The 26,375-nt window shown below is 44.2% G+C and overlaps 1 protein-coding gene across 4 annotated transcripts in view; it reads right to left on the reverse strand.

The window, feature by feature from the left end:
* Positions 1 to 1,141: 1,141 nt before the first annotated feature.
* cpeb4b (cytoplasmic polyadenylation element binding protein 4b) overlaps positions 1,142 to 26,375 on the reverse strand; it is a 39,128-nt gene continuing 13,894 nt past the window's right edge. Inside the window, exons 5-15 of one of the 4 annotated variants that reach the window (XM_088397967.1) lie at positions 25,471 to 25,607; positions 19,755 to 20,985; positions 12,644 to 12,734; positions 10,124 to 10,174; positions 8,705 to 8,728; positions 7,845 to 8,015; positions 7,538 to 7,627; positions 7,344 to 7,462; positions 7,140 to 7,254; positions 5,575 to 5,756; positions 1,142 to 5,461 (exon numbers count right to left, since the gene is read on the reverse strand). In XM_088397967.1, the coding sequence (XP_088254093.1) occupies positions 5,234 to 5,461; positions 5,575 to 5,756; positions 7,140 to 7,254; positions 7,344 to 7,462; positions 7,538 to 7,627; positions 7,845 to 8,015; positions 8,705 to 8,728; positions 10,124 to 10,174; positions 12,644 to 12,734; positions 19,755 to 20,936 (2,253 nt within the window). In that variant the 5' untranslated portion in view covers positions 20,937 to 20,985; positions 25,471 to 25,607 and the 3' untranslated portion in view covers positions 1,142 to 5,233. Of the gene's footprint in view, positions 5,462 to 5,574; positions 5,757 to 7,139; positions 7,255 to 7,343; positions 7,463 to 7,537; positions 7,628 to 7,844; positions 8,016 to 8,704; positions 8,729 to 10,123; positions 10,175 to 12,643; positions 12,735 to 19,754; positions 20,986 to 21,831; positions 22,243 to 25,470; positions 25,608 to 26,375 lie in introns of those variants that run through there. The other 3 variants (XM_088397965.1, XM_088397963.1, XM_088397964.1) reach the window with 3 other exon arrangements.

The following is a 26,375-nucleotide window of genomic DNA, read 5'->3' on the forward strand; positions in this document are numbered from 1 at the left end:
TATTTCCCTAATAAAGTGGCCTGTTATTAGGTGCACTTGAAAATGGCGGCGTACCTAATGGAGTGTCCGTGTGATTCCCTCGTTAAGTGCACCTGCGTGAAAAGTTTTAGCTTTGCAGGACGTGAAAATGACCAAAAACTTTTCACGCAGGTGCGCTTAACGAGGGAATCCTGAAAAACATGTTGGAATGCTGCCCCGAGGACTAGAGCTTGACACCTGCGACCTTTGACCATGATATTTCCCTAATAAAGTGGCCTGTTATTAGGTACACTTGAAAATGGCGGCGTACCTAATGGAGTGTCCGTGTGATTCCCTCGTTAAGTGCACCTGCGTGAAAAGTTTTAGCTCTGCAGGACGTGAAAATGACCAAAAACTTTTCGCGCAGGTGCGCTTAACGAGGGAATCTTGGAAAAGATGTTGGAATGCGGCCCCGAGGACTTGAGCTTGACACCTGTGACCTTTGACCATGATATTTCCCTAATGAAGTGGCCTGTTATTAGGCACACCTAAAAATGGCGGTGTACCTAATGGAGTGCCCGTGTGACGTCATAGATCAACGAGCCAATCAGAAAGTGGGGGTGAGGGCGGGTGTGGCACTTTTCACTTTCAGTTAATCTTTGGCCATGATTTTTCCCTAATGAAGTGGCCTGTTATTAGATACACCTGAAAATGGCGGCGTACCTAATGGAGTGTCCGTGTGACGTCACAGATCAACCACCCTTTTACTCAAACACATTCGGTATAATAACACCATCAACTACAAGCCAACAAATACATCAATGTCAGTATAACGTGTGTCGGCTGAGATAGCAGCACTACTGTCTGTCACTCACTCGTGAATCTTCGCTAACGACCAATCAGCAGCGAGTGATAGACGGAGGAGGGACTTTACGAGTCAGTGACGTAAGTTCCTGTTTACAAACGGGTCAGTGACGGAATTTCCTGTTCACGACCGAGTGAGTGACTGTTGCCATTGTGTGTGTGTGTGTGTGTGTGTGTGTGTGGGGTGGGGAACAATTCGTTTAGACAAATCTTTTGAGAGAACTGATTCTCAAGATTTAGTTCACTTAAAAGAACTGTAATGCACATCACTAACTAGGTGAGGGTCCGATTCCGAAGAAGCACAATGCACACAAACCTATTCATCACAGTTAAGATTTATTTCATTCAACATTTCACATTACAAATATTGAAAAATTATGCATACTGTTATATAAATAGTTGGCCGCAAACAATTAAATAACATTAGATTTTTCTTTTTCGTTTCACTAGCACTTCTACAGACCAACTCCTAGAAATATGGACATATCCGTATTACATAACTTAATCATTAGAAAGGAAAATACAAAAATAGGAACTTATAAAGTGAAATGACAATAAAAATTAAGGTGGTATCTGAAGTAAAAAAAAAAAATGCTATTAATAAATACAACAAACCTTCCCATACACAGTTAAAAACTATTGAAATCTTGCCATTAAGTAACATTAACAGACAAATATTTAAATATTTATTTTCCTTCAGAAAATGTGAACCATATATTGTGGAGCACAATATAGCAATTAGTAAAAACTAGACACTTTAACATATTAAAAGCTTCACCTCAAAAATATAACAAAAATCTGATCAAAATTATAAAAATCAATTATACATTCCAATTAAAAATATACCAATAAAGAGCTAAATACATTGTTGACCTAGTAATTACAATGCAATCAATCACAGTAGCTTAAAATAAACCAAATAAGCAAATGAGCACAAAAACCTTATTTTAAATGTTTTAAAAATAACTTCAATTATTTATATTAGTACAAATAGTTGGATTTCATTTCTTTCTTTTTTTTTTACAAACACCAGCATGAAAAGGATTACATTAAACAGTAGAAAATGACTGAAAAAACATATTAACATCTTCTTTAATTAAATGTCTGCAATAATTAAAAATGGCATTTGAAAGAATTACATTGCAAAGAGTCTTTCGTCTGGAAAAAGGTTCAAAAGAAGTATTGCACATAAAACTTGAAAGTTAACTTGCAACATTGTTTTTTTTTTATTCTTTTCTTTTTAACCACATTCAAGTCTTTAAGCTCCCCTTCCTCCATGTAGGTCAAGTCTTCATTTTTTTTTTTTTTTTAAATCCACATTTTTTGTAATAATTTTAACAGTGTTCTAGTAGGATGCTTGAGTTCGGAACGTTCACGCTCGCCTATTCGCTTTTGTGTTACGCGCATCCCTGCTGAGGTCTGCCAATATGTAAGGGAGTGAGGACAGAAAGGATGGGAAGGGGGTTGAGGTCGGGGGTTCTCCTTAACGACGTCTAGTTCAGAAACATTTGGTGCACACCACAACAGTTAATTTCCGAGCTAATTCACCTCATTTCCACGCATTTTTTTTGTCGTCATGCATGCTAAGGATTACAATAGGTGCTAGTTGGCAAGTTCAAGAATATAGATACTATATATATATTTATATTTTTTTCTTCAAATATTAAAATATCTAAACACCAAACATCCATTCTTTTATTTTGTTTATTTGACAGGGACAATGTACATCAATGAAGATTTCTGTAGATGCACCAAAATTAGCCAAGGGGCTATTTGTCATCTGTAGTCCCTGAGGCAAGGTGTGTGAAGTGTCTTGCCCAAGGACACAACGACACGTGGCTCGGACAGAGCTGGGTTCGGACCGCCGACCCTCCGGTTTCTGACCAACCCGCTCTACTGCCTGAGCCACGGCCGCCACACACATTCTTGTGATACGAGTTTGAGCTTTGAGGCTCCAACCTCATCTTTTTGCATTCTCCCCCTTGACCAGATTTCCTCATATAGTGGCCAAGAGATGTCAACTCATGGGGAGGTCTTTATTTACTTAAGTGCAGATTGTGGGGAGGCATTTACTCAACTTCAGGTTGGGAGAGGCGTTGAACATTGTGCCCGGATTTGACTGTCGCTTTCGGGATGCGTCTAATAGGGGCGAGGCTTTTATTTAGAAAGATCTTTTATGGGGACTTTATTTAACTGTATCTTGGAGGCGGCCTTTAATTACCAAAATATGGATTAGGACATAACTACTCATCTTTACTTTTTGTACTTGAGCCTGTTTATAGGTGCTGCTGTTTTGTTTAGCAAGACTTTCAACAGCGTCCAGCAGGAGAGCGGCCACTATTTGAGGAAATAAGGCGAGTGCGGAAACCAAAGGTCACGTTTAACAACGAGTTTTAAGATCACAATTTTTTTTTTTGTCTTTTTAAATGATTTCTCGCCATGCTATTAGAATTACTAGTCATCACCGAGTGGAAACATCGCGTGTAGGAAAAGCTAAGAAGACCAAGAGAGTGGATACACTTTGGTCTCTCCTCGGCAGATGTGACGTTGCACATAGAGTCCTTAGCACTGAAATGTATAAAAAGCATAATTGAAAAGAATAATATATCTCTTGAAATCGCGCCGCTCTTTTGTGTTTTTTTTTCTCTTCTTCTTTAAAATGAACATTTCCATATATGCAGATCTCTCAGTAACAAAAGTACAAAAGCTACCTTTCACAATGTGAAAAAATTGAGGTATTGCAAAAAGGAGTTTCCCCATATTTGTGAAAAATGTGCCTAAAATGACTGCCGGAACTAAAAGGAGGAGGGGAGGGGGGAACAGATATTTAGAAAAGTAGTGCATAATAAATGCTTAAATGTGCATGACAAAATAATTTAGCTAGAAAACACTGTTTCAAAAAAATCAGCAGGCCGTGTATTAAAATAATTTTCTCACTATCTCATTTTGAACAGCAAATTCTTCACAAAGTGTTTGAAAATATCCCAGGTGCAAAAAGCCATATGAGGAGCCTCACTCATGAGCAAAATCAAGTTTTCTCTGCACTCCTCCACTACTAAAATGGGAGGATTTTGTCAAAAATTCTCACTTTCCACTGCGTAAATGAATGTGCACATTTTTAGGGGGTGGTGGGGCTAGGAGTAAGTCTTTCTAATGACGCCATTTGCTGCCGATGAGCTTCTACTGCACTACTAATGTTTTCTTTTTTTTTTTAAGGCCAATCTTTGGTTCTCTGGGGTGGGGGCTTCTAAAGAGGAAATGAGCTACAGTGCGACCCACTACTGCACAGCCAGTCTTTGGTTCCCCAACCTGCTGGACTTAGGGGGGGGGGGGGGCGCCTTTCAAGTGTGTGTGAATAGTCGCAGACGATCTTCAGTTATGCTTTCAAAACATGCTGAGTAGGATTAGCTTGGCTAGGAGGGAAGCTGGAGGCCATATTTAAACTGCTTCGGCGGTAAAACTGAGCTTTGTGATGTTTCTTTTAATATGGTCGGGTTCTGGATGGAAAAGTGAGGAGGGGGAGAGAGGGGGGGCCCGGAGCCTCCCCATTGCCATACATTCCCATAATGCACTCTGCTCACGACCGCGTAGGTTTCCGTTACAAAATAAACAAGGTGACGACGAAGCTAGCGAGTACAAAAAGTGTGCGAGTAACATCGTAGCTCCGCCCGGAAAAACAACAACACGGGCAGGCGTTCGTGACTTGTTGTTTTTTTTTTTTTTTAACTGCATCCGGCACATTAGCAGCTGAGTTTGAGGTATTAGTTTTTGCATGTCAAGATGGAGATCGAAATTATTATGTGTGGAGATCTTTTTTTCTGAGAGAGAGAGAGAGAAAGAGAGTTTGGCTTTCAGGGCTTCTCTGTTGTGTGCCGCTAGCAAATAAAACAGCTTTGGTTATCAACTAAGTGTATACTGGTATATTCTAGAATGTGAAATAAGTGCACTCTTCTTTAGCGACACCTTTTTTTTTTTTTCTTCAATTCATATTTACTCCAGCCTCAGATTGCGTCTTGGGAAAATCGAAAGTGAGCTCTGCTACAAAATGTCAAATCAAAAGGTAATTGTTTGGGGGGGCTTTTATAAAAAAATCTATATATATACACAAAGGAAAGCACGCCAATTGATTAGCAGAGTACCATCGCACACTTCAACTTTCCTATATATATATTTTTTGGGGGTGGGGGGGGCAAACAATCATTTAAAAAAATAAAACAAAACAGGTTACACTATTTCCTTGCTGGACATACTTGATATAAATCCTGTTTTTTCTTTTGAAAATATAAATATTAACTAAAAAATGTTGAGCAAAAAGGAATCAGCAACAGAAAAGTGCATTTATTCATTAAATGATTTTGCGACTCCTGCACTACCTTGCCATCCTGCTCCCCCTACTGTCCGCCACTACCGCTCAGTTCCAGCGGAACGAGATGTGACGCGGCCGGTCGCCGCCTTCCTTCACCAGCGGCTTGTGAAACTCGCGGCCGGCGCGCGAGTGGATGGCTGCCCAGCAGTACTCGCAGTAGTACTGCAGGCAGGTGACGTTGGCGCAGAAGAACGGCGCAAACTTGCCGCCGCAGCGAGTGCCCTGGCACTCGTCGCACAGCTGGTCGTCCAGCACATATGGCTTCACTTCCACCTGTTGGCGGAAAAGGGAATTGCATCATAAGACTGAAGTTGGTGCACAACAGCTTGTGTAAAAAAAAAAAAAAAAAAAAAAAGTGAGACAAGGTCACATTTCTTTCTACAAACCCGTTTATCGATTTCACCATGCTGCAGCTGCACAAAGCGAGCACTGATAGCAGCAATGTAGCTCTGCTGATTAGAGAAGGCGACCCGCCCAGCTCCTTTCGGGTACTTCAGCTCAGGATCCGTGTCGATGCCGGCGTAGCAGACGCCGCCGTACAGGCGGTCCATGATCATGGCCAGCTCCACTACAAACGAGAAATGCATTGTTTAAGAATTTGGATGCTGACAAATGGGATGAACAAGACGTCCACACTCTGTAATAGACGCCATCAATGCAGAAACACAGCACAGTACACACAATCAGAATATTAAATCCAATAGTTGCCACGGAGAGCAGAGGGGAAGTGTGAAGGTGAAAGCTGATTTCAGCAACTGCGGCACGCTGAGTGTGAGCGTCGCGGCCAAACAAGCGGGTCGGTCACGTGTCAACACCAGCGAGCGTTTGCTTACAGCTGACATTTCAAAGACTGGCAGCGAAGCAATTAAGCAAATGTCGGAACACATGAGGGGGGATAAAGCGGCGAGATCGCACTGATCAAAGCCGAGTTAAACATGAAGAGCGAGACTAAAACGGGTTGGAGCTAAGATGGGGAAAGCAGGACATATTGCGCATACATCTGCGCGTCATTCGCGTTTTATAACAGCTTCAAAAGTGGTGCAGGAAAATTCAAATCATTTGATGCTAGGGTCAAATCTATTAAAATCAAATTTAAGCCCTTTTATTTAAATTAAAGTCATTTTTGGGGGGAAGGGAACCATAGGGATTGCTTTCACACCAGTAGATGGCTCTCTGATCCGAACCAGCTCAAAGCTCTGTAAACATGGTTCGGTTTGTGTCGTCTGAATGAAAATGCGTCACACCAAACATGTGACGTCGCTCTCTCCTTGAACACAAGAATCACGAGACGTGAACAGGAAGACACTTTTGGGGAAGAACCCTTTTTTTGTGGGGCAAAACTGGTGTTTGGGAATAATAATTATTGTCGAGACAGTCTAGCAGGCGACTACTAGCAAATAGAAGTGTACATTGAATAGCAAGACTTAAGCAAACTATCTATACTAATGCTACCTGTAAACATGCTAAAAGCAAAGACGTGTCTATGAATTAAATGGCTTAACACCTCATCCGGAGGCTAAAAATGAATGCGCTCATACAAGTAAACCGCAACATTTACTCCATGATATTTACTCAAAGTATCTTTTTGGATAAAGTTAGTTTAGTTTAATTTGTGGGTTCATCAATTTTCCTTTTACGTGAAATGTTACTTTTACATAAGCTTTCATTTTTAGCTATCTAGTATTACATGCATAATTCAACCTCAGGCACTGTCACTTGACTCTTTCACAAACCCAACGTAACCACTGGCAACATTTGACTCTTTTTCAGCAATTAAAAGGAGCCAAGCAGTCACATGAAAGCACACGGCGTCTCCGGGGCAGCAAACACAAGAGTCATCGTCTGTTTGTTGTTAACTGACAGAAACCTGACAAGTGTGAAGTCAGGAATGCTAGCAAGCTAGGATGCTAGGGGTGGGGCAAATTAAGAGTTGCCAGACGGGTAAGCCCACCTGCACGGAGCGGGCGAGGGACACCTCCAACAAAGATAGTTTTCCTAGGGTCCAAAGGCTGAGATCCGTCCATCACAAAATCGCTGTCGTTCAAGTTCCACGGGCGGATTTGGACCTGTCACACACAAGAGTCAACACGTCGCATAAACTTTGGTAGACAAGGTGAGCAAAGCTGGCAGATGTTTGCGGAGAACGCCCACTGACCGGCTTATCTTTGATGGTGGGGCTGGAGACGCACAGGTACAGCTTGCCGTCCTCCTCGATGCAGGCGTCGATCAGAGCCTGCACGGAGCTCTCGTCCTGGAAGAGCAGGAAAGCGTAGCCTGTGCACAAGTCAGAAAAGCAAAAAGTTCAAACGCACCAGTCCCGACCGACCACAGCTGTTCATTTCAACTTACCTTTTGGAGGGAAATAAGACTTGCTCTCGGCTTTATGGGGCCAGTCGACAAACAGGTGACCAAAACGCCGGAAACTGGCAGTTATCTCATCTAGACCAAAACGAGACATGGATTTTATGGTCTGATTCAAAGATTTTTGAGATTTTGAAGCGCTTACTTGTAAATTTTATCGCTAGATTTACTTAAACACCCCCACACCCAAAATTTTTACTTACTAATTTTTTTACTACTACTCGTCAAATCGACTAGTCACTTTACAGAACCGCTTAGACGGCCCAAAAATCCAACACGTCCGATGAGAGTATACCTTCGTCTATATCTGGGGGCAATCCTCCCACAAAGACCTTGCGCGAGTAGCGTTCCACGCGTTCGCCATTCTGGTGAGGAAAGCAGTGTGGAGAACCCAGGCCTGCCAGACCCTGATCGCCACGCTCGTCATCAGGGAAGCCGTCTTCCATGGGAAAGAGGGAGGAATGGCCTAGAAGCAAAGAGGAGGGCTTGAGTTCCTGAGGAGCAACAACGCTTTTAATCTGACATCCATCGTCTTTAATATCAACGCCGCCATCTGCCAGCGGCTTCAGAATACACTTTATTTAATAAAACATTGAAAAGCATGCGAAAGGTATTTCAGAACAAAATACAGGTGGAGGGGTTACTGTCGCGTCCGCAATAAAAACAACAGAAAACAGGTTCTTCTGCATACTCACTACACTGACAACCTATGCACAGGCAAGACATCAAAGTTGCCTGGGAGGATTGCGTGTATGCGCGTGTGGTGTGTTGTCGGGGTTAAGCCCTCCCTTGCCTATGCCTGCTCCAATACAACCTGCCCTGAGCTGCTTTATAAAGATTTATGCCAGGGAGTTAGCTCAGCCACAGCTTACAGAGTGCGCTGCACTGTGGCTTGAGCATGTGTGTGTTTCTGTGCCTCATTAAATAGCAGCTAAATGCTAACAAGCTGCAAGATGCATGTGCATAAATGTTCACCGACATAAGACTGCAAACAAAATTATAATCTAAGTAGAAATTCGGACGCTCGGACAATCATGCAGATGGCGGATCACTGAGAACTCAAATGAGGCTTGATGCAAAATGTCACACGTCACGTCACAAAGCAATCAAGAGATGGACAGCGTGGACTTGATGAGTCCGTGACCATGTTGTTACCTCGTCTCCTGCTATAACTCCTGGCTGCATGTCAAGTCAAAAAAGAGGGTGATTATCGAGGATGCACAGTACATTACAGCAACAAATTTTGCCAGGTACTCGTGTGACAGTGGAAAGGATACCCGGCTAGCCGCCCGTTTTATTGATTCATTAGCTAAAGCGGCACAATCGGCTTGATGCTTATTGCCAATCGCAGGGCACAAATACATACAAGGCAATCATTTACATGCATTCATCAAGAATTAGGACAATGAATCCCTCTCCAAAGTGGAACCACAACATGCAAGATGGTAGTTGCTAACTGGTTGCTTGGTTTAATTTCAAAACAAAATGTTGCCATAATGTGAATAATTTCAATTTGTACTGAGCTGCAGAACTTCAATACATTCTTAACACCAATGACTAGTTTTCTATCAGCCAAAGCTTTGGCGCCATCTTGTGGGATCTGAAGGAATCACAGAAAGTGCACACAAAAAACACAGGAACAGACGAGGAAGCTTTTCCAGAACATTTTCGTTGGAATTTGTTGACACGAGCAGTACAAAGTTTCCCCATGGTTTCTCATGTCCAAATCTTTGACTGGCAGTCAAGGTTTCACTGAAAGATGTCATCGATATCAAGTTGATGCTTGCTACGTGACCCTTGCGTCTCCAGAGCTCGAGGGACAAAACGGCGCTTATCAGACACGTTTGGAAAGCACAATAACGTCGTGTAACACCGCAGAGATTGCAGCACCGAGCCATCTAAAACGAGTAGCGACTGAGAGAGGATGAAGAGGCCGGCCGGGATACACACGAGCGCTAATCTCTCGGCTCCCACAGTGAACTTCCCAACCCAGATGGACATTAACTCTGGGGGAAGGTCAAAGAAGTCGGAGGGAGGGAGAGGAGCAGAGACTGAGAGAGCAAAAAGAAGGAAGCAGATTGAAACGAGTTCTATAAAAAGATGAGCGTGTGCAGGAGGGGAAAAATAGATTGGAAAGATGCAGAAGCAAAAAAAAAAAAAGCTGCAAAGGGGGTGGGGTGGGGGGGTCATAGACTGCAAGGCCTGCCTATCCGGTGGCACCATCTGTCTCAGGGCTCCATGACAGCTCTGGACCACGTGACCAGACATTTAGTGTGGAGGTAGCTAAATATTCAACTGCTGCATGACACATCATGACTTGCTTTATTTGACCTTTTGGGTTTTCAACATAGTTCAAATGACAAATATCGTCCTATCAGGGGCCGTGTCAGTTTTTGTATGTGAGCATTTGTGGCTTCAATGTTTTTGATGGGTTTATCTGAGGGGCTGTTTTTAGATCTGCATGGTGGGCCTTGCTGTCAAGTGACATTTGGATCACCCGGGAATATTGGAAGGCCTCATTTCAAATCGACACGCCCATGAAAACCAAAACCTGAGGTGGGTCGACATACGTACCATTGAGGGGCAGCGGGTTGTCCCCGCCTGGATGAGGGAACCCCAGACGACCTGCACAGGGAGACACATATTCGAGTGCTGATTATGACACGTTTAAATGTTGAGCAGGTGTCAAAACTGTATTGGTTGATAGATTGGCACTTGAAGCTAACCAGAACAGTGCTAAATATGAAAATTAATTCACAAAATTGTCTGTATTGTTGTTAAAAGATGACATGATGGCAACAATTTGATCCGAGAACTAATGAATTCACTTTAGAATACAACCAGCAATTTTACTAAACAAATTGTGTTCCAATTTGAAGGAAAGCTTTCCAATAGAAAAGCACAATTTGTCCTCAAGTTGCCAATTTGAAAACGGCTGCTTCGGCATTCATTAGACGTGCCTACGCTTTGGCTGCGGTGGTTCCGAGCACACCGACAGTTGCTTCCACGTCAACCTCATTACAGCCTACATCTGTGGGACACCAACACGTCTCTCTCGACCCCCTCCCTTGCTCATCGCCATCCATGTCCCACTTGCCAGGCCCACAAACACCAATCAAAATGTGCCCGTTCTGATGCCAAACAAGCTTCAAAGTTATGCAAGCCCTGCTTTCTACACTGGTGGGGGGATAATGAGATGAAAAGGCTGAAATAATACAAGCATTGTTGTGCGGACAGCGAGTGCCCTGTGATTGGTGCATTCCGACGCCTCTGTCACATGCAAGTGCGGAGGCCCCTCCCCCACAGTGCGGTTAAGGCGCCCGGCTGTATGCAAGAGATGCTGCGCATAAAACCAGATCTACATTAGGACAGAATGCCCTCAGTTTCGACGGATGTCACTAAAACTGAGGTTTCTTTGAACCTCAGTCCAACCTGTTGAAGCTCAACTACATGGTAAAATAAAACTAACATGAAACATACACGCGAGTACAACTGTATCATGAGAGCATGCGGTCGAGCACAAAAAGCACTCGAGCGTCAAAAGGGTAGGGTGTGCCCGTCGTGTGAACCCTCCTCAAGTGCCGCTGCTTTACATGGTGAAATACACACACACACAAACATGTTAGTGTATATCTGCGTGCATGCGTGCGTGGATGCAAGGCAAGACGGCAGAACAGAGGGATCCTTTCTGTCAGTCAAGACAATGCTGGAAGCTATGCAAAGCCACGAAAATACAGCCCCACATTTGATCTCGTTTTTTTATTTCTCAACCTTTGTTCACAATTTTGATCCGAGTGACAAATGTGGGGGAATACATGACGTTCGCAATTTGCTTTGCAAGGGTAGAGAGCACGGCACTTTTTGAGAAAAGTCTCAGTAGTTTAAATGCACTTTATAGTGTTAAGCTCTCCAAACGTCGTAAAATCGTAGATGTAATTGTGGCAAAGGCGAAACAAATTGAGCAACAGTTTGCAGAACATGAGGCGGTGAGGCTGGATCTGGCGTGATGCATCATGTGAAAGCAGCAGAGAAAGAGCCACTGTCGTAGAGAAAATGAGATGAGGATGCCTCAAGATAACAGAGGCCATCAAATGAGAGCAAATGTGCTTCTGCTGCATTCCTAACCAAACACAAAGTTACTTTGGAGAGGGGGACCTCAAAGCCGGTTGACCTCGAAATCCAACACTTCCTGCCCAAATGACAACTATTAAGCAAATATGGACGAGCAAAAGCGCGCTGACAGCTCACATGATTATTATGGCGGTCGGACGTCGACATTTTGTACGGATACTTGACAAGCTCTAAGGCGATCCATTCGTGCCAAAGTGGCCAAAAAGGTGTCCTCACATTATTAAGACAAGATTTACGAAAGCTTTGACAGCACAACATTAAGAGCACAGCTGGAGCTCGCTGAGCACGGTGGGTATGAGGCCAAAATAAATAAGAGGTGTAATGTCTTGTGGAGCTCATTTTAGCATTGTTCAAGTGGAGGGGGGAAAAGAAAAAAAACACACTTGGGCTTTATGGTTGCTGGGGACTATGATTGAAATTTGTGCCTAACAATTAGCTCGAGAAGAAACGCTCTATTTCATTCAGGAGTGATGACCTAGCAGGAAAAACCTGATTGTGCAGTATTTTTGAGGATTAAGCTTTTTGCCCCACAGCACTAATGTCTTGACAACTAAGTATCAATACGTGAACTCGTTACAACATGTATCTGGCCAAAAATCAATAGCCGCCTTGTCCTGGTCATATGCAATTCCGGTCATTTCCAAAAGGAAAATAAAAAGCGTGCTACATGCAGTAACCTATTTCTGCTGTTGCGTAACAACATTCATTGGTTGCTCCCTGGTAATCAATAACTCAAGTCGGTTAGAATTTAATCTTTGCCAATTTTCTATGGGTCACTTTCATGAAAGTATGAGCCCTTGCTTTTGGCCAAAAAGGCCGACTTCCTGTTCATTTCACGCTTAGAGACTTTTTTTGTGGGTCCTTTTATGTTACATACGTCTCGTGGTTTCCGGGGATATTTGTGTCGATTACGTCGGTGACATCACAATGAGGGCTTGTCGTCAGGCCACTGACTGTGTTTACCTTTCAGGTTGTCCTGCTCGGCCCGCATGATGTCGATCAGGGAGCTCTCCAAAGTGTTCATGTTGAAGCTGTCAAACGACCTGGTGCGCTCCTAAACAAGAGAAAGAAGGAACATCTTAAGTGAAGGACAAAAAGTATAAAAGCGTCACTAACGTCATGTCGAAAATATTGTTTTAGGTTGGCGGTAAAAGGAGCGGAGACTGGTTGCAAGGCGACAGCTTTGGAACTTTAAACAGTCGCATACCAACCATAGTGAGAATTGTTCTTTGTGTACGCATGAGCACACAAATATGTGCACATGTTCAAAATATGAAGGAACAAACTCCTAGCAAGGATTTCCTCAAACACAATTACTGTAATGGATTTTAATGACCATCAATCAAACAGGCAAAGATTTGCTTGACAACAACATTTTCTTCCATGTTTGGCATAATAAAAACACTTATCATGAAAATTGAGTGTAGTCAAGGTAAACATTGATAAGACTTGACTTTTGACTCTATCAAAAGGCATAAAAAAAAAGCTCTGTGACTTGTAAATGTCAATTTTCAGTGAGGTAACTAGAAATTGCTTCGTCATGATGGTTTGACTGGTTGGTCACAACTAATAAATTAGTGGCGTTCCCTATTATCAGGAATGGGGTTAGTTGGAATCTGTGCCGGCTGCTTATCTGAACCAGTCTCAACAGGTTTACGTTTATACTTGCAAGAATTACTTCTATTTGGAATTATTTCTTTCAGATTTCTATTTTCTTGATTTATGAAATAGTTTTCTAAATCGTTGGTGTGTTAGACATGACTTGTCGAAGTAAAGCATGACTGTACAATCAACAACAGTATCTTAGCGATGATGACATTTCATGAAGTTGACCAAGTTGAAAGTAATCTGCAAGGTCACCACATTGTTGCTATGTTCTCAATTGGTGCCGCTCACACGTCGGTGGCGCCACATTCTACACGGGACAATGCGAGAGCAGAGTAAAGGCACCTCGCGAAGAAAAGCTCACAGTTCAGTCCTAGACCAGCGACTATATGCGAGGTCACATGTTGGAGTGGTCACAAAAAACACACACGACCGCGGGTCTTTCGGTTTTATTTTGACATACTTTATTCTGTTACATTCCCCAAATTCAATAACTACCCTTATGAGCAAGAGATTGGTTGGATGACTCGAGATCAAAGCTGGTTAAAAAAAAAAATCCCAGCAGTAGTCACATTTTGAAAACACAAAACAAACATTGTATTTAGTTTTTCAAATGCAGCTCACTATATTGGACTTTGAGGTCGTAGATATCGCACGGTGAACGACAAGAAAATCCGAAACAAGATTGGATATTAGATGGAGCTTGATTTGTAATATGTAACCTAAGTTGTTTCATTTTTGAACTATAAGTGAATGAATTGTAAAAGAAGAAATGATTCCAGTGCACTGATTTATTTATTGCTTTTGTTTTCATTTTGTTTATTTGACAGGGACAGTGTACACAAATGAACATTTCTGTAGATGCACCAGAATTAGCCAAGGGGCTATTTTTCATCTGTAGTCCCTGAGGCAAGGTGTCTTGCCCGAGGACACAACGACACGTGACTCGGACAGAGCTGGATTCGAACCGGCAACCCTCTGATTTCGCTCTACCACCACATGGCGGTGTAGTGGTTCACTCGTCAGACTTCACAGAAGGCAGCGTGGTTTTTGTGACTGTGTGAATGTCAACGTGGTAAATGTCATCGTGGTAATGGTTGCCTGTCTCGCGGTGACTGGGCGTGCCCGCGATTTACTTTCACGCCGCTCCACAAACGAGTTCATTGCATGCAGGATGGGCTGACTGACGTCGTTCGTTTAGGACGTGCAAAAACAAATATTTACTGTAATTATGACTTCTGTGTTAGCATAGCAGGTTAATGATGGCTTATGTCTTTTGAAACAGAACTGTAGTAAACTGAAGACGCCATTGCGCTGTTTAGAACGGCGGACTGAGCAGATTTGTCAGACCTCTACGTCTCCGTGTAAAATGCCGGGAAGTTGCCCCTTTCACCTCATCATTGTGTTCCTAATCACGTCGTCCACAACAAGGAGGGAAAGGAAGGCCGAAGCCGAGAAGGCAGAGGCAGATGAAAGAAGGGGATGATGGAGAGATGGAAAGAGTACAAGGCAAAGGAAAGGTCTTTTCTCTCTGCCTGCCTTACCAGGAGGGCAGGAAGGGGAAGCGGTCTGATCTTTTGATGCTTGTGAATATGGCTGCGGCAAGCCAAAATATTTCAAAGCCCCGCTGCGACATGAAATAAGCCAAACTGTCAGAAACAACTTATTAGCAGTTGTTAGCTGAATGTTGGAATTGTTGCGCATGTGTGCACCCGAGGTGCAATAAGAATTAAGAGAAACAGAACGCTTCATTGCTTGGGGATTACTGAGGGGATTACGCCGAAATGACTTCATTGTATGCAAGCATCTGAACTTAATACTGAGCTACCTCCAAGTACTTTTGTCCGGCGTTTGCATGTGTTTTGATATGATAGGAGATGAATGCCAGTAGTCATGTGGATGATTAAAGTTAAGCCATAGAACTGCATTTTTATATTTTTTGGAGTGAGGGGGGGCTTGATAGGATTAATTGACTAATTTGACCTGATTTGCACATATTATGACTGTTTCTGTCATTTGAAAAAGAGCACTGATTGAAGAGGTAGACAAACTACTGTGTTAGCATCTCACGCTAGCCGCTAGCATGTTAGAGCTATTGAAGACTAACTTGTCAATCGGTGAGTGTAAAAGGCTGTTTGTCAAAATGTGCCCTGGGGTTGGCTGGCAACCAGTCCAGTGTGTGGCCCACCTCTCGCCTAAAGTCATCTGGGATAGGCTCCAGCTGACCACAACCCCCGCCCTGCTTGACCCTAATGAGGATAAGCAGCATAGAAAATAGATGAGTGGACGGGGAAATCACTTTTGTAAATCAATTAAATGTCGACCAATGTCATGGAATGGACTGTGGTTGACCTTCGACGTAGCAGAAGACCCTTTCTTCAATATAGCATTGTCTTGTTCGGACACATGAAGAAGACAAGAGCCACGTCGGACCTATGCAGCAGTAGATGTGCACGTGCACACACACGCACGCACACTTTCAGAGTATGTGTCAAGGGTGTGCGAAGGGCGCAACAAAGCTGTATGATGGCAACAGTGTATGCTGTGTGCAGCCCCGCTTGGGCCCCTCATTAGTTTAAAAACATTTCTCTCATTTAGCACCAACGTGACAAAGAGCAGGGGTAATGACTGAAACCTCGGGCTTCTGCAGCTTAATGGCTCAGTCAGAATTAGTGCATGTAGAGACGTGCACGAGAATTTGCATGCACATGTCATGGGCAAAGGATGAAAAGCTGTCTCTAATGAAGGTTTTTTTTTTTTTGGTTTCAACCCACACCCCGCTTCTACAGAATGTAGTTTCAATCAGGAAGTGAGTCTAATTGGGTCGATGTGTCAAGAAAAACTACATTGTGCGTTTTATTCAAGAGATAACGGGAGATGTACCACATGCCCCAAAAGTAAGACAATTTGGTTTTAGTCCAAAAATATGCCTCAAAGCACCACTATGCTCCAGGCATGGGAGTTGCCAGTTATTGTTTGCTGGGAGTGCCAGCTGACAACTGGTTATATACAAATGAGTAGGATGAGGCATTTTTAAAGTAAAATATGCCTCAATAGTCACACAAAATCATCAATGTCATGATGCTCCAGGCAAAAAAAGTTTGTTTGCTGCAAGCTAGGTGCCAAGTGGTTAGTTGCTAAGGGACACGGGAGTCACCTGTTGCTATTAGCTGCTAGTTCTAGAAGCTTGCTTGATACCCAATGCTAGCTGACATGAAACGTTTGTTAGGACTACAACTGTTATAAGTTGAATGTTGTCACACAAAGTAACTGTTTTAAAATTAGACTAAAGTTTTTTGTGCAGACTTCCAAAAGAAAAACCCACTTGTTTCAGTTCCACTAAGATAACGGCTAAGCTTCTCCTTATACGGAAGCAGTCTACAGTCTGAAACAAGATTGGCACAAGGGGAACTGTTCAAATTTAATATGAACTTTTATTATTATCGTTAATTTTTTAAGCGTATCTTATTTCTGCATACATTTAGCATGGCACGTAGGACTGAGAACTATAAAAATTGAAATAGCTCCTGATTGCCATTAAAGTTTCTCTGACCCCTGACCAAACAAAACTGTTTAGTCCATCTAATTTGGTCTTTTCTAATTGCTCAACAACCTCTTATATTGATTGGATGTCCTTCCGAACAATTGTGAGTTGAGCAGGGGATGAATGAGGGCTGCAAATGCACAATAGCTGATGTCAACTCTTTACAAACAGCGCTTTAACATTTGTCCAGGTGGTTCTCTTAAGACAACATCCTGTCTTGGCTTACGGCGACTACACAACACCTGACACAAGAGCATATCTTTGACCTTGAGGATTAAAGGAGTGAGGTGCTGGGAGTAAAAGAATTAGGTTAGAATTTTACAAAATAAGTCACATTTTGAAGGAGGGGGAAAAAGCTCTGCAATGACGGAATGGCCGTTTAGCTATTAGCATGAGTGCTGCTAGCTGGCCATCAGCCCAGCCCGAATACTAAAGCTGCTCTAATACAGCAGCATCCCCGCTTACTGCAGCCTGCGCTACAGTGCTGGAACATGGCGTGCCCTGCGTGGCTCTTCCTGTTACTTTGGGATGAACGGGCACGAACAAACATATGGACTCCCCGAACAAAAATAATCCAAAAACAAACCCATCGGAAATCTTCATACAAAATGGTGGATCTGCTGTCTTGATGCAAAAACGGAAACGTCTCAAGGGAGAGAAAAGCGGTGTGGCGACACTTCCTCATTCTGTCGACTTGATACAGACATGCAGATAATATAAAACATCTAAACAACCCAGTTAAAAATCTCATTTTTGTCATATTAAAAAATTAGACCAAGCTAAATCATTTCTGGTCAGGGAGGCTACCAAGGGGGGTGGCAGCAAAACCGTAGGACCTGCAGGAATTTATGGCAAGTACTGGCTGTTGGGTACATGTGACAACAATCGCGCTTCTTCATATGTCTGAGGAAAGAATGGCAAGATGGAAAACCGACACAACTACTGCATTGCGTGTTCTTTATACTGTTAGTGGATTTTACTTGTATAATTTCTACTTTAATTTCTGGTTCTGGACAATAAAATAAGATAGGCCACGGGCATGTTGAGACATGTCATAACAATGTCCTTACAGTTTGGCCCAAGGTACGCTGTGAGTCATCACGCATTACTACAGGGGTGCGCAATCTCAAAGGCCAACACGCACAATCTGTTTCCAAACTATGATTTTGCCTCTTTAAAAGCCCGGCAAATACAATTTCCCTTATTACTGATCTTGGCTTCCTGTCATTATAGCCGTATTGTTCTGCGCAACCAGAGACATGTGAACCGCTGTCACAATCAGTTCCACTTTTGGTCTTCGCAATCACAAGTTCCCTTCTATTGTAACGTCAAAAAACAAACACAAAGAACACAAAGAAAACGAAACCGATAAAGAAATGTTACAATTTTGGAATCTTTCATCATGCTTTTGTGCACGCTAAACCCGATGCTAACTATTCCTCCGCTAACATGGCGCCTTAGAAGAGGATGACAGTTACGTTATATTATGGACAAAAATTTGCGAGGCAAGTTCACTCACGAATAGGCCGGGGGTTACAACACGACGTGTATAATTACATTTGAATACAATTCGACTTGCGCCAGATGGTGGTCTTTAAGACCAATTAGTGTAGGCTGCTGGCAGCTAAGTCAACAAAGGAAGTCACTGCGCACATTCTAAGAACATCAAATAACGATATTGATTTGAATGCATCCAAATACGTGAATGGCAAGTTTATTTGCATGCATGGAGGAAAAGAACAAAAAGGGCAGAGGGTGCGTACAGTACTTAGGGAGGTCACGAGGTCGAGCTGAGCCTACGGTAGCCGTCATCCCTCGCCTGCATGCCGCCCCCCCCCACCCTTGTGATGACCTACGCAATCAATCTCCAGCTGGGTCAATACAATGAATTTAGCGCCGTGCTCCCTTTACCCTTTTCCCGTCAATCCTGTCAGGCCTTTTTCCTCATGTGGTAACGCAATTATTTGCACGCTCGTATCCCAGCTATTACAAATCAGATTGAATGCGTCATGAGGCCATTTTGTCGGTAGCGTACTGGCAGACAGACACATCCTGGTTCATTAATAAACAGGCGATCGAAGAAAATCATTAGGCTCCATTTCAGGGTGTAAGATATTGAGACCTTGCGCAGAATTCCCCACCCACAGCGACGCTATTCTTTTCTTTGACGCAAATCAACATTTGCTGTTTTTGCGATTTGAAACCTCTCATCTTTTTCTGCAACCTTCACTCCATCCTTGATACCAGCCCCCAACCCCACCCACCCCAACCCCCTCGGCACGCATATGTGGCACACTGCAATGTTGCAGTGACACGAACACATTAGTCATCATCACAGACATGCAGCAAAGCAAGCAAAAAAAACTAACTGATTTATAAGCTTACGCGTCAAGAGGAGAGCCTTGTAAATCCATGCCCACCTGCGAGCCCCCACGTCTAAAAATAGCAGCAATATCACCTTTACAGTGACGAATTAATAGTAAAGGGTGGTGTGCTGTTTAATTAAGTTGCATAGACATTCGCGGTAGAGCTCAATTAAACAGCATAAACGTATTCATGGGAATGTATTTGTAGTGTCGAGGTTCACATAGCTGACCCTAAGCCAGCTAGGATTAGCCTCCAGCCCGTGACGCCACGCAGGAAAGCGGATGAATAGGACGTACAATATGTACAGGGGGTCCTCGGTTTACAGAGTTCCGCAGAACCCGGAAACAGCCGTACCTGCATTACGCTGAAATAGTAGCATGACAAATATAGCGAATATTTTTATAAAAAAATTGTAACCTCAAACTGTAACAATTACAGTAAATGCATGTATAGAAAAACTCAGCCATTAAAATGAAAAAGTGTAATAATGTATTTTCTAACTCCGTTGTGACCACGAAATGTCGTACGTCAGACCCCGCAATAAAGAGTATCACATACCTGGAAAGGGAAGATGTTGTCACTGCGGCCGACACCGTCATCCATCCAGGACTTGGGGTTGAAGCCAGCGGGATTGTTGCGAGGGTACTTCTGGGACGCCACGTGGTTGTTGAGGAAGGTCTTCTTCAGTGGCGAGATGGAGTTGATGGGCGTCATGCCGCCGTTGAGACCTCGGCGATAATCTCGGCCCTGAGATCCTCCCCAGCCACCGCCGCCGCTTCCGTAGCCACCGCCTGGACTCCAGGAGGTAGAGGAACCCGGGGAGGGAGAGGGGCTCTGGTAGTTGGCCGGGCCCCAAGGGGACGGCGGCTTGCTCAGGCTGTTGGACAAATGTGGCAACTGGTTGAAGGGCGGATTCCTGTGCGGAAAGGGCGGAGGAGGGTGCGGGGAGGCAGGCGAGCGTCGGTGCTGCTGGTGTTGGTTGTGGGGGTGCTGGAAGTGGGGGTGTGGCGGCGGGGCTGGGTGGTGCTGTGAAAGGGCGGCGGCCGGTCCTATCTGAGGGGAGAAGTTGCCGCCGAAGCCCGGGCTAACATGATGGGAGAAGTTCTGGAACAGCAGCGTGCCATTGTTGGCGGAGGCCGGGTTGAAAAAGCTGACATCCTCGTTGATGATGGTCGACGGCGCCGGCGGGATGGCCGCCGACCAGTTGTTGAAGCTGGTGAGCGACGACGAAGTGGTATTGGACTGGACCGGGCCGCCCAGGCCGGATGTCTCCTGATAATCAAAGCCGGTCAGAACAGGAGACTCAAGGCGGATCTGCTTCTCTTTTCCGGTGCTTCCATCAGGCGAGCCGCTGTCTGTCTTGCCGTCCTCCGACCGGCCTTTTTCCAGTTCTGAAATTATTCCGCCACCACCGCCGCCGCCCTCCTGGTGACTCCCAGGTGACAGCTGCTTTTCTTGCGTTTCTTGCATTTCTTGTTGCTGCTGCACTTTGGGCTTCTCGGGCCCGCCCATGATTTCGTCTTGCACGCTCCCGTGGGTGGCCGAGGCAGGGAAGAGCCACGGAGAGCCCGCCGTGGTGCCATTCCCCGCGGCGGCGGTGCTGTTTATAAACGCAGCGGGGCTCTGCGACACATTTTGGTGGTGGTGTGGGGGCTGCAGATGCGGGTGGATTCGGACCGGGAACGCAGACTTGTTGCCAGTGTTGTTTTGAACCAGGACTCCGAACCCGTAATCCCCCATTTGTTTGCTCCCCCCACACACACAAATAGTATCCCGTGATCGTTTGGTCCTGTTGAGAGAGCGCACAGACAGGATAGCTTGTCACGCAGTTATTAGCAACCAATACACATGAACTAATTCAGGGACTGGCATTTACAGAGCAGAAATGATCTTTCCCTCTATTGGACCCGTTTTATCCATTCACAGATTTCCTAGAAAAATGCTAATCAACTCCCTCCCCAATGACCCCATTCTCGAGCAGTGAACACCAGCGTTAGACCAAGCTGTGGGCAAAGCACACGGTTAACGTTGGACATGTCCACCGGTCTAATTATAACCCCGTGACGCTGCCCAACTCGTCCACGGACAGCTGAGTCGCCGGCAGCACCCCCTCAAATGCGTGTAAGCCATACGTGCAGTGATGTGACGAAGGGCCGGGGTACACGATCGCTATTTCCGAGACGTTTGGACTTGACGCAAAAAGCGACTGACACGCCATGGATTTGTGCGCGGCGTGGGGCCAAAAAAAGAAGAGAACACACAAACGGCGTGACGTGACGTTTTAAAGACTAATCGACGTCGAGGGGGCAGGGGGGAGGAATGTTCCACAAAACACACACACAAAAAACCCGCACGACCTTGTTTGACAGCTGTCAAGAGTCTCTGCGCTTTCATCGGCGAGGAGCAATACGCGAGCGTTTCACGAAATACGCACCATAAAGATGCGTCTTGTGCGCTTTTCTATACACGACAAAGACGACAGACAAAAAGAAAAGACTGTGAGGCGACAGGTAACCGGTAAAAACTAGTTAGCCAAGTAGCTAATATCGGTTACTAGCCATAGCAAGCTAGCCTTTAACTGCTAGCACGAGCCGCTAGCTGGCTATTATAAAACGTCTATATTTCCCCCCTTCACCTTGTGATCACCACCTCCGACCTCGGCGATGTCTTTGTCGGGATCCTTCCGTCGGCTTGACAGCAGGCTGGTGTCCTTGAAAGGATGTCTTAAGGCCGGTGGAGGCGATTTAATAGCTTGAGTCGTACAGTGCAGTCGGTCAGCTTTTTTTCCTCTCTCTCCTCCCTTCTCTTGACGTGTCCTGCCTGCTCAATGACACCGCTTTGCCTCAAATGTGGACCGTGTCATCCGAAGGGGCTTCCTTGGCAACTCGTCAAATGCGCTCGGGTGCGTTAAGAGTCGCGAGCCTTATTCGGTCGGTTTCATTTTAAGCTTGGCTTCAGTATTTTTATCCAGCCTGAGTCCTTGTGTGTGAGTGAGCTTTGGCTTGCCCCCCTTCTCCTGAAGCCGACCGTGGCCGAATGACAGTGAGGGATCAGCCGAAACACACTTCCGCTTCTAGCTCCGCCTCCTTAGCCCAGACCACGCCCTTTAGAGCCACACCTCGGCGTTTGATTGGTCGCAGAACCGGCAGTCGTGTCCTGACTCCGCCTACCACCCTTTAAGCTTCACACAGGAACAATACAGCTATGATCGCAGAGGACACAAATGATCAGATGGACGTCTTTTTTTTTTTCCCAGCGTGACCTGTTTTCTACCAATAAATATATCTTCACACTAGACGATCATGTTGACATACACTGTGGTACTATAGCACTCTATAATATTACACTCACACTATAAAAACATCCAATAATGACAATTAAATACAACTATGAATAATAAACAGTTTTTTTCTAACACTTTCTCCTTCAGTCATATGCTGTTCTGGATGATTAACTCCTCGCTCAGCTTCTCAGTTCGTCAGTAAAATCAGTCGTTCTTCTCAGAGGATACAGAATATATGGCTGTGTTGCAGCACTATGTGTTCCAATATCCGTTGCAAATAGGGGAACACTGCTACACCGACGCTAATTGTTAGTCCACGTACCGTTGAAGTTTTCTCATTGCCTTTTAGCATTAGCTGATCAACTACTCATATCTCAAAGTGTGAAATTTGGGTGACACGTCACAAGGGATCACTTTATTACTGCCAAAGCCAATAGGTAAGCAAAGCTGCACTGAGATTTGTTCGATGCACAGATAAATATCACAGAATATAGTTGACGTCATACACGTTATTAAGACAACCTGGGCTAACTGATCAGGAGTTTTTCTTTGACTGGCCCGTCGTTTTCCACACGTCCACCCTCGCCCTGTCCTTTTATCTACCCCCACTGTTTGGTCATTATCACCTGGAGGTCATCGTGAAGCTTTGACTCTTGTCAGTCTACAAATGGCTATCTAATAAATCAAGTCACCTCTGATCCAGCTGGGAGAGGGTGATAAATTAAGCGAAGCATTGTGTACTGCATTACACACTGTGTACAGAAAAGATGAGTGCGTATTGGCAGGGTTAGCCGGTGTAATCCAGTAGTAAAACTACCCTGACAAGTACTGTCAATAAGTAACTTGAGGAAATGTAGTGGAATAAATGCAACTATTACGAGCCGCCTCTGCTGAGAATTTGAGATTAATTATTGTTAATGGGTTTCATCGTGAACATTTGGCAGGGTGTTCCTCTTACCGTGTCTATGGGAAATGGATTTCTAGGACAGCAGAACTGGTCTTACTGGTCTCTGTCAGGAAACAACACCCATCCCTCTTTTAACTCACTCAAAACAAACACACATTGTCCATACAGAGCCAACTATAAAATCATCCACATTTGCGTGCATGACAGATATCTCAAGGTGCTCGCTTCTTGACCGCAGTCCCTCGTGCACTCTGCCATATCCAGGATTGGATAGGTGCGATGAATAAAACATTGAATCTATTAAAAAATTCATTGCCTCTACCTTAGGCATAATTAAGGCCCGATTGCTCCCAGTGTGCAAGACGACAAGCCCTACGTGCACATGTATATGCACAACAATATTTCAATCGTAATCGTTTTCTTAGCATGTTAGCATGTTCCCTGGTCCCAAATGATTTGGAAGTTAGCATGTGGGGAACCGCTTGACCTAACAGCAATTGGTTGGGTGTGAATACCGGATAGTTCTCATGGCTGGAGAGCTTAATGACGTCCCATTAATAGACTTTGGCACGCCGTGTACCAAACCGCATGGCCCGACCATCTCGAGAAAATGACAGTTGGCGAGTCATAGTTGCACGTCTACAGAAAAAACTGCGACCCTATATATCGGGTTTTGAGGCGCCACATACAGAATACAAACTACTTTTTGTGTGACTGAAAATTAAAACTTTACTCACTAAGTATTTTCATATCCTTGAAATATATTTTGACAATATAGTTGGTTGGGATTGCTATCAAAGCACTGCAGCCTTCTGTGTTCCATTTTCCTACCAGACTAGAGGACCTTTTACAGGCATTCATCCTTCCAGTACATTATTCCGACCTGGTGTTCTCTCCCTTGGGATGCCATTCTAATTAACCCAAAGAGGTCTCGAGTCGAGTGTAGCGGTCCGGGACCACTGTTTGAGGAAGACTCAGGGACTCTGTGTGCGTGTGTGTGTGTGTGTGTGTCACAAAGACCGGGGTGATTTCATGACTCCACTGGGTTCAGGAGGGGTAATAAATTACATGAACACAGCAGCTGGGGGTCTCTATGTGTATGCATGGGTGTATGAGTGTGTGCACGTACATACCGTATGTGCGTGTGTCTACGAGTGTGTCTGCACGTCCTAACCAAATACAATGTTTGGATATGGGTTGAAAAAAAAAACGGTAAATAGTTTTGTCAGTTAGCAGCTCTGATAGCATGTAGAAAAGGTCAAGCTGAAGAAATATTGTCGATGTTGTAAAATAAGACTAAAAATGTTTTGTAAATTGGACACACCACAGAAAAGAGTGTTCTAACAATCCTGCCAAATTTGAATGATTAAAAAAAAAAAGTCTTTAAAAGAGGACTGAAAATTGTAGCAAATCAAGCCATTGACTCCACTCTCAAATGGCGCGGGTGTGGCGGGTGCATGCACCTTGCTCAACATTCAACTGTCAATCAAATAGCGTGCTTCAACTCCGGCGTGGGGCTTTCCACATTGCCACAATAAGTGCTAGCCACCAGCTAGCTAGCTTGCGAGCTAACTCGCTTGGGCCTTGTCACAATAATAGCTGAGTTCTCTCTACAAAGTCTTTAAGACTGTATGAGCTGCACTGGAAAATAGCATTCATTGGATTTGGGCGATCATTTTCTACCAAAGAACTGCACAAAGTGCTTATTTTGTCTGATGTGTGGAAATTGGGTCAAGGGTACGCAAGCGATCAAAAAAAAAAAGTAGGATTGTCTCCAACTATGTCTTTTTGCCACATTCCCGCGGCATCTCGTGCTGTAGATGTGTCACTGCAATGTGAGGATTTCTTGTTGCCATGGTGATTCCAGTTTGGCCTACTAGCATTCATTATTTGCGATGACTTATATATATATAATAAAGATACGTATAGTTCATGGTTTTTACGTAGTAGCATCCTGACTGTCTCGGATGACAGACACTTGATTTGCATATGTCGGTAGGTGCGTGTGTGTTTATAATTCAAGACTGCGCTGTGTGAAATCAATCGAGGTATTGTGCCTGAAACACAGGAGTGGTTTCATTTACCTTCTGGGCACTTGTCCACGGCTGATGAGTCTGGCTGGCTGACAGACTGGAAGGAGCCGCAGCAGCTGGATGGGCAACTCCACGTCAACATTCCCAAATTTGGTCGTGTCCCACTTGGCTTTTTGATGAGCACCTCTCTGCATTTGGAAAAGGACATAAATATACAGTGTTTAGAAAAAGTTAAAACACCCCTACTGTTAAAGGATGCTTTTTTGGTTTTTTTTGCTTTTCTGCAGAAGTCTTTTTTGACAATGATTTGAAACAATTAGACTTTTCACAACCATTGTATATCACATTAATCCACAAACAATATTTGAATAATCTATCATATATCTTAAAAGGTACATACTTTCTATCGCCAAATCAAAACAATATGTGAAAAAAAAAATTCTCCACCTGCCAAACCATCTGCCTATCCAACCATCTATCTGTGTGTCTGGGTTTGTCTTGCCATTGTTGTCTTTTTCCTGTGTGTGTCCGCTGATAAACACACACACGCAGGCACGCCCTCACACACATGCAAAATGCTGACATAGGCTAAAAAGAAAAAAAAAAAAGACCAATCGGCAGAGGAATGCTGAGTCAAGCGGACCGGAGCCACCCACCACCCCAATAAATGTACGGAGCATGTGGTCTCATCAATAATGCACGGTCCTCCTTAAAGTGTTACTCGTGTGTTTGTGTGTTTGATGAAATGTGTGTCATGTTCGTGTGTTTATCAAGACATCATGCATATGTATGTATATATGTGATATGTTGACTGTTCGGCTAATGGTGTTGAAAGATCACGTTAACCTTGAGGTGGAGCTGCTAGTGTCGCTTATCAGAGCACGCAGCTGCACCTCCCGCAGCGTTCGATGCGTGTGTGCATTTGTACGTGCGTGACAGTCAAAATGACATCTCCT

The sequence above is a fragment of the Syngnathus floridae genome, chromosome 15 (assembly GCF_059516105.1).
Source record: "Syngnathus floridae isolate MCC-2025c chromosome 15, RoL_Sflo_1.0, whole genome shotgun sequence".
Classification (NCBI taxonomy): Eukaryota; Metazoa; Chordata; class Actinopteri; order Syngnathiformes; family Syngnathidae; genus Syngnathus; species Syngnathus floridae.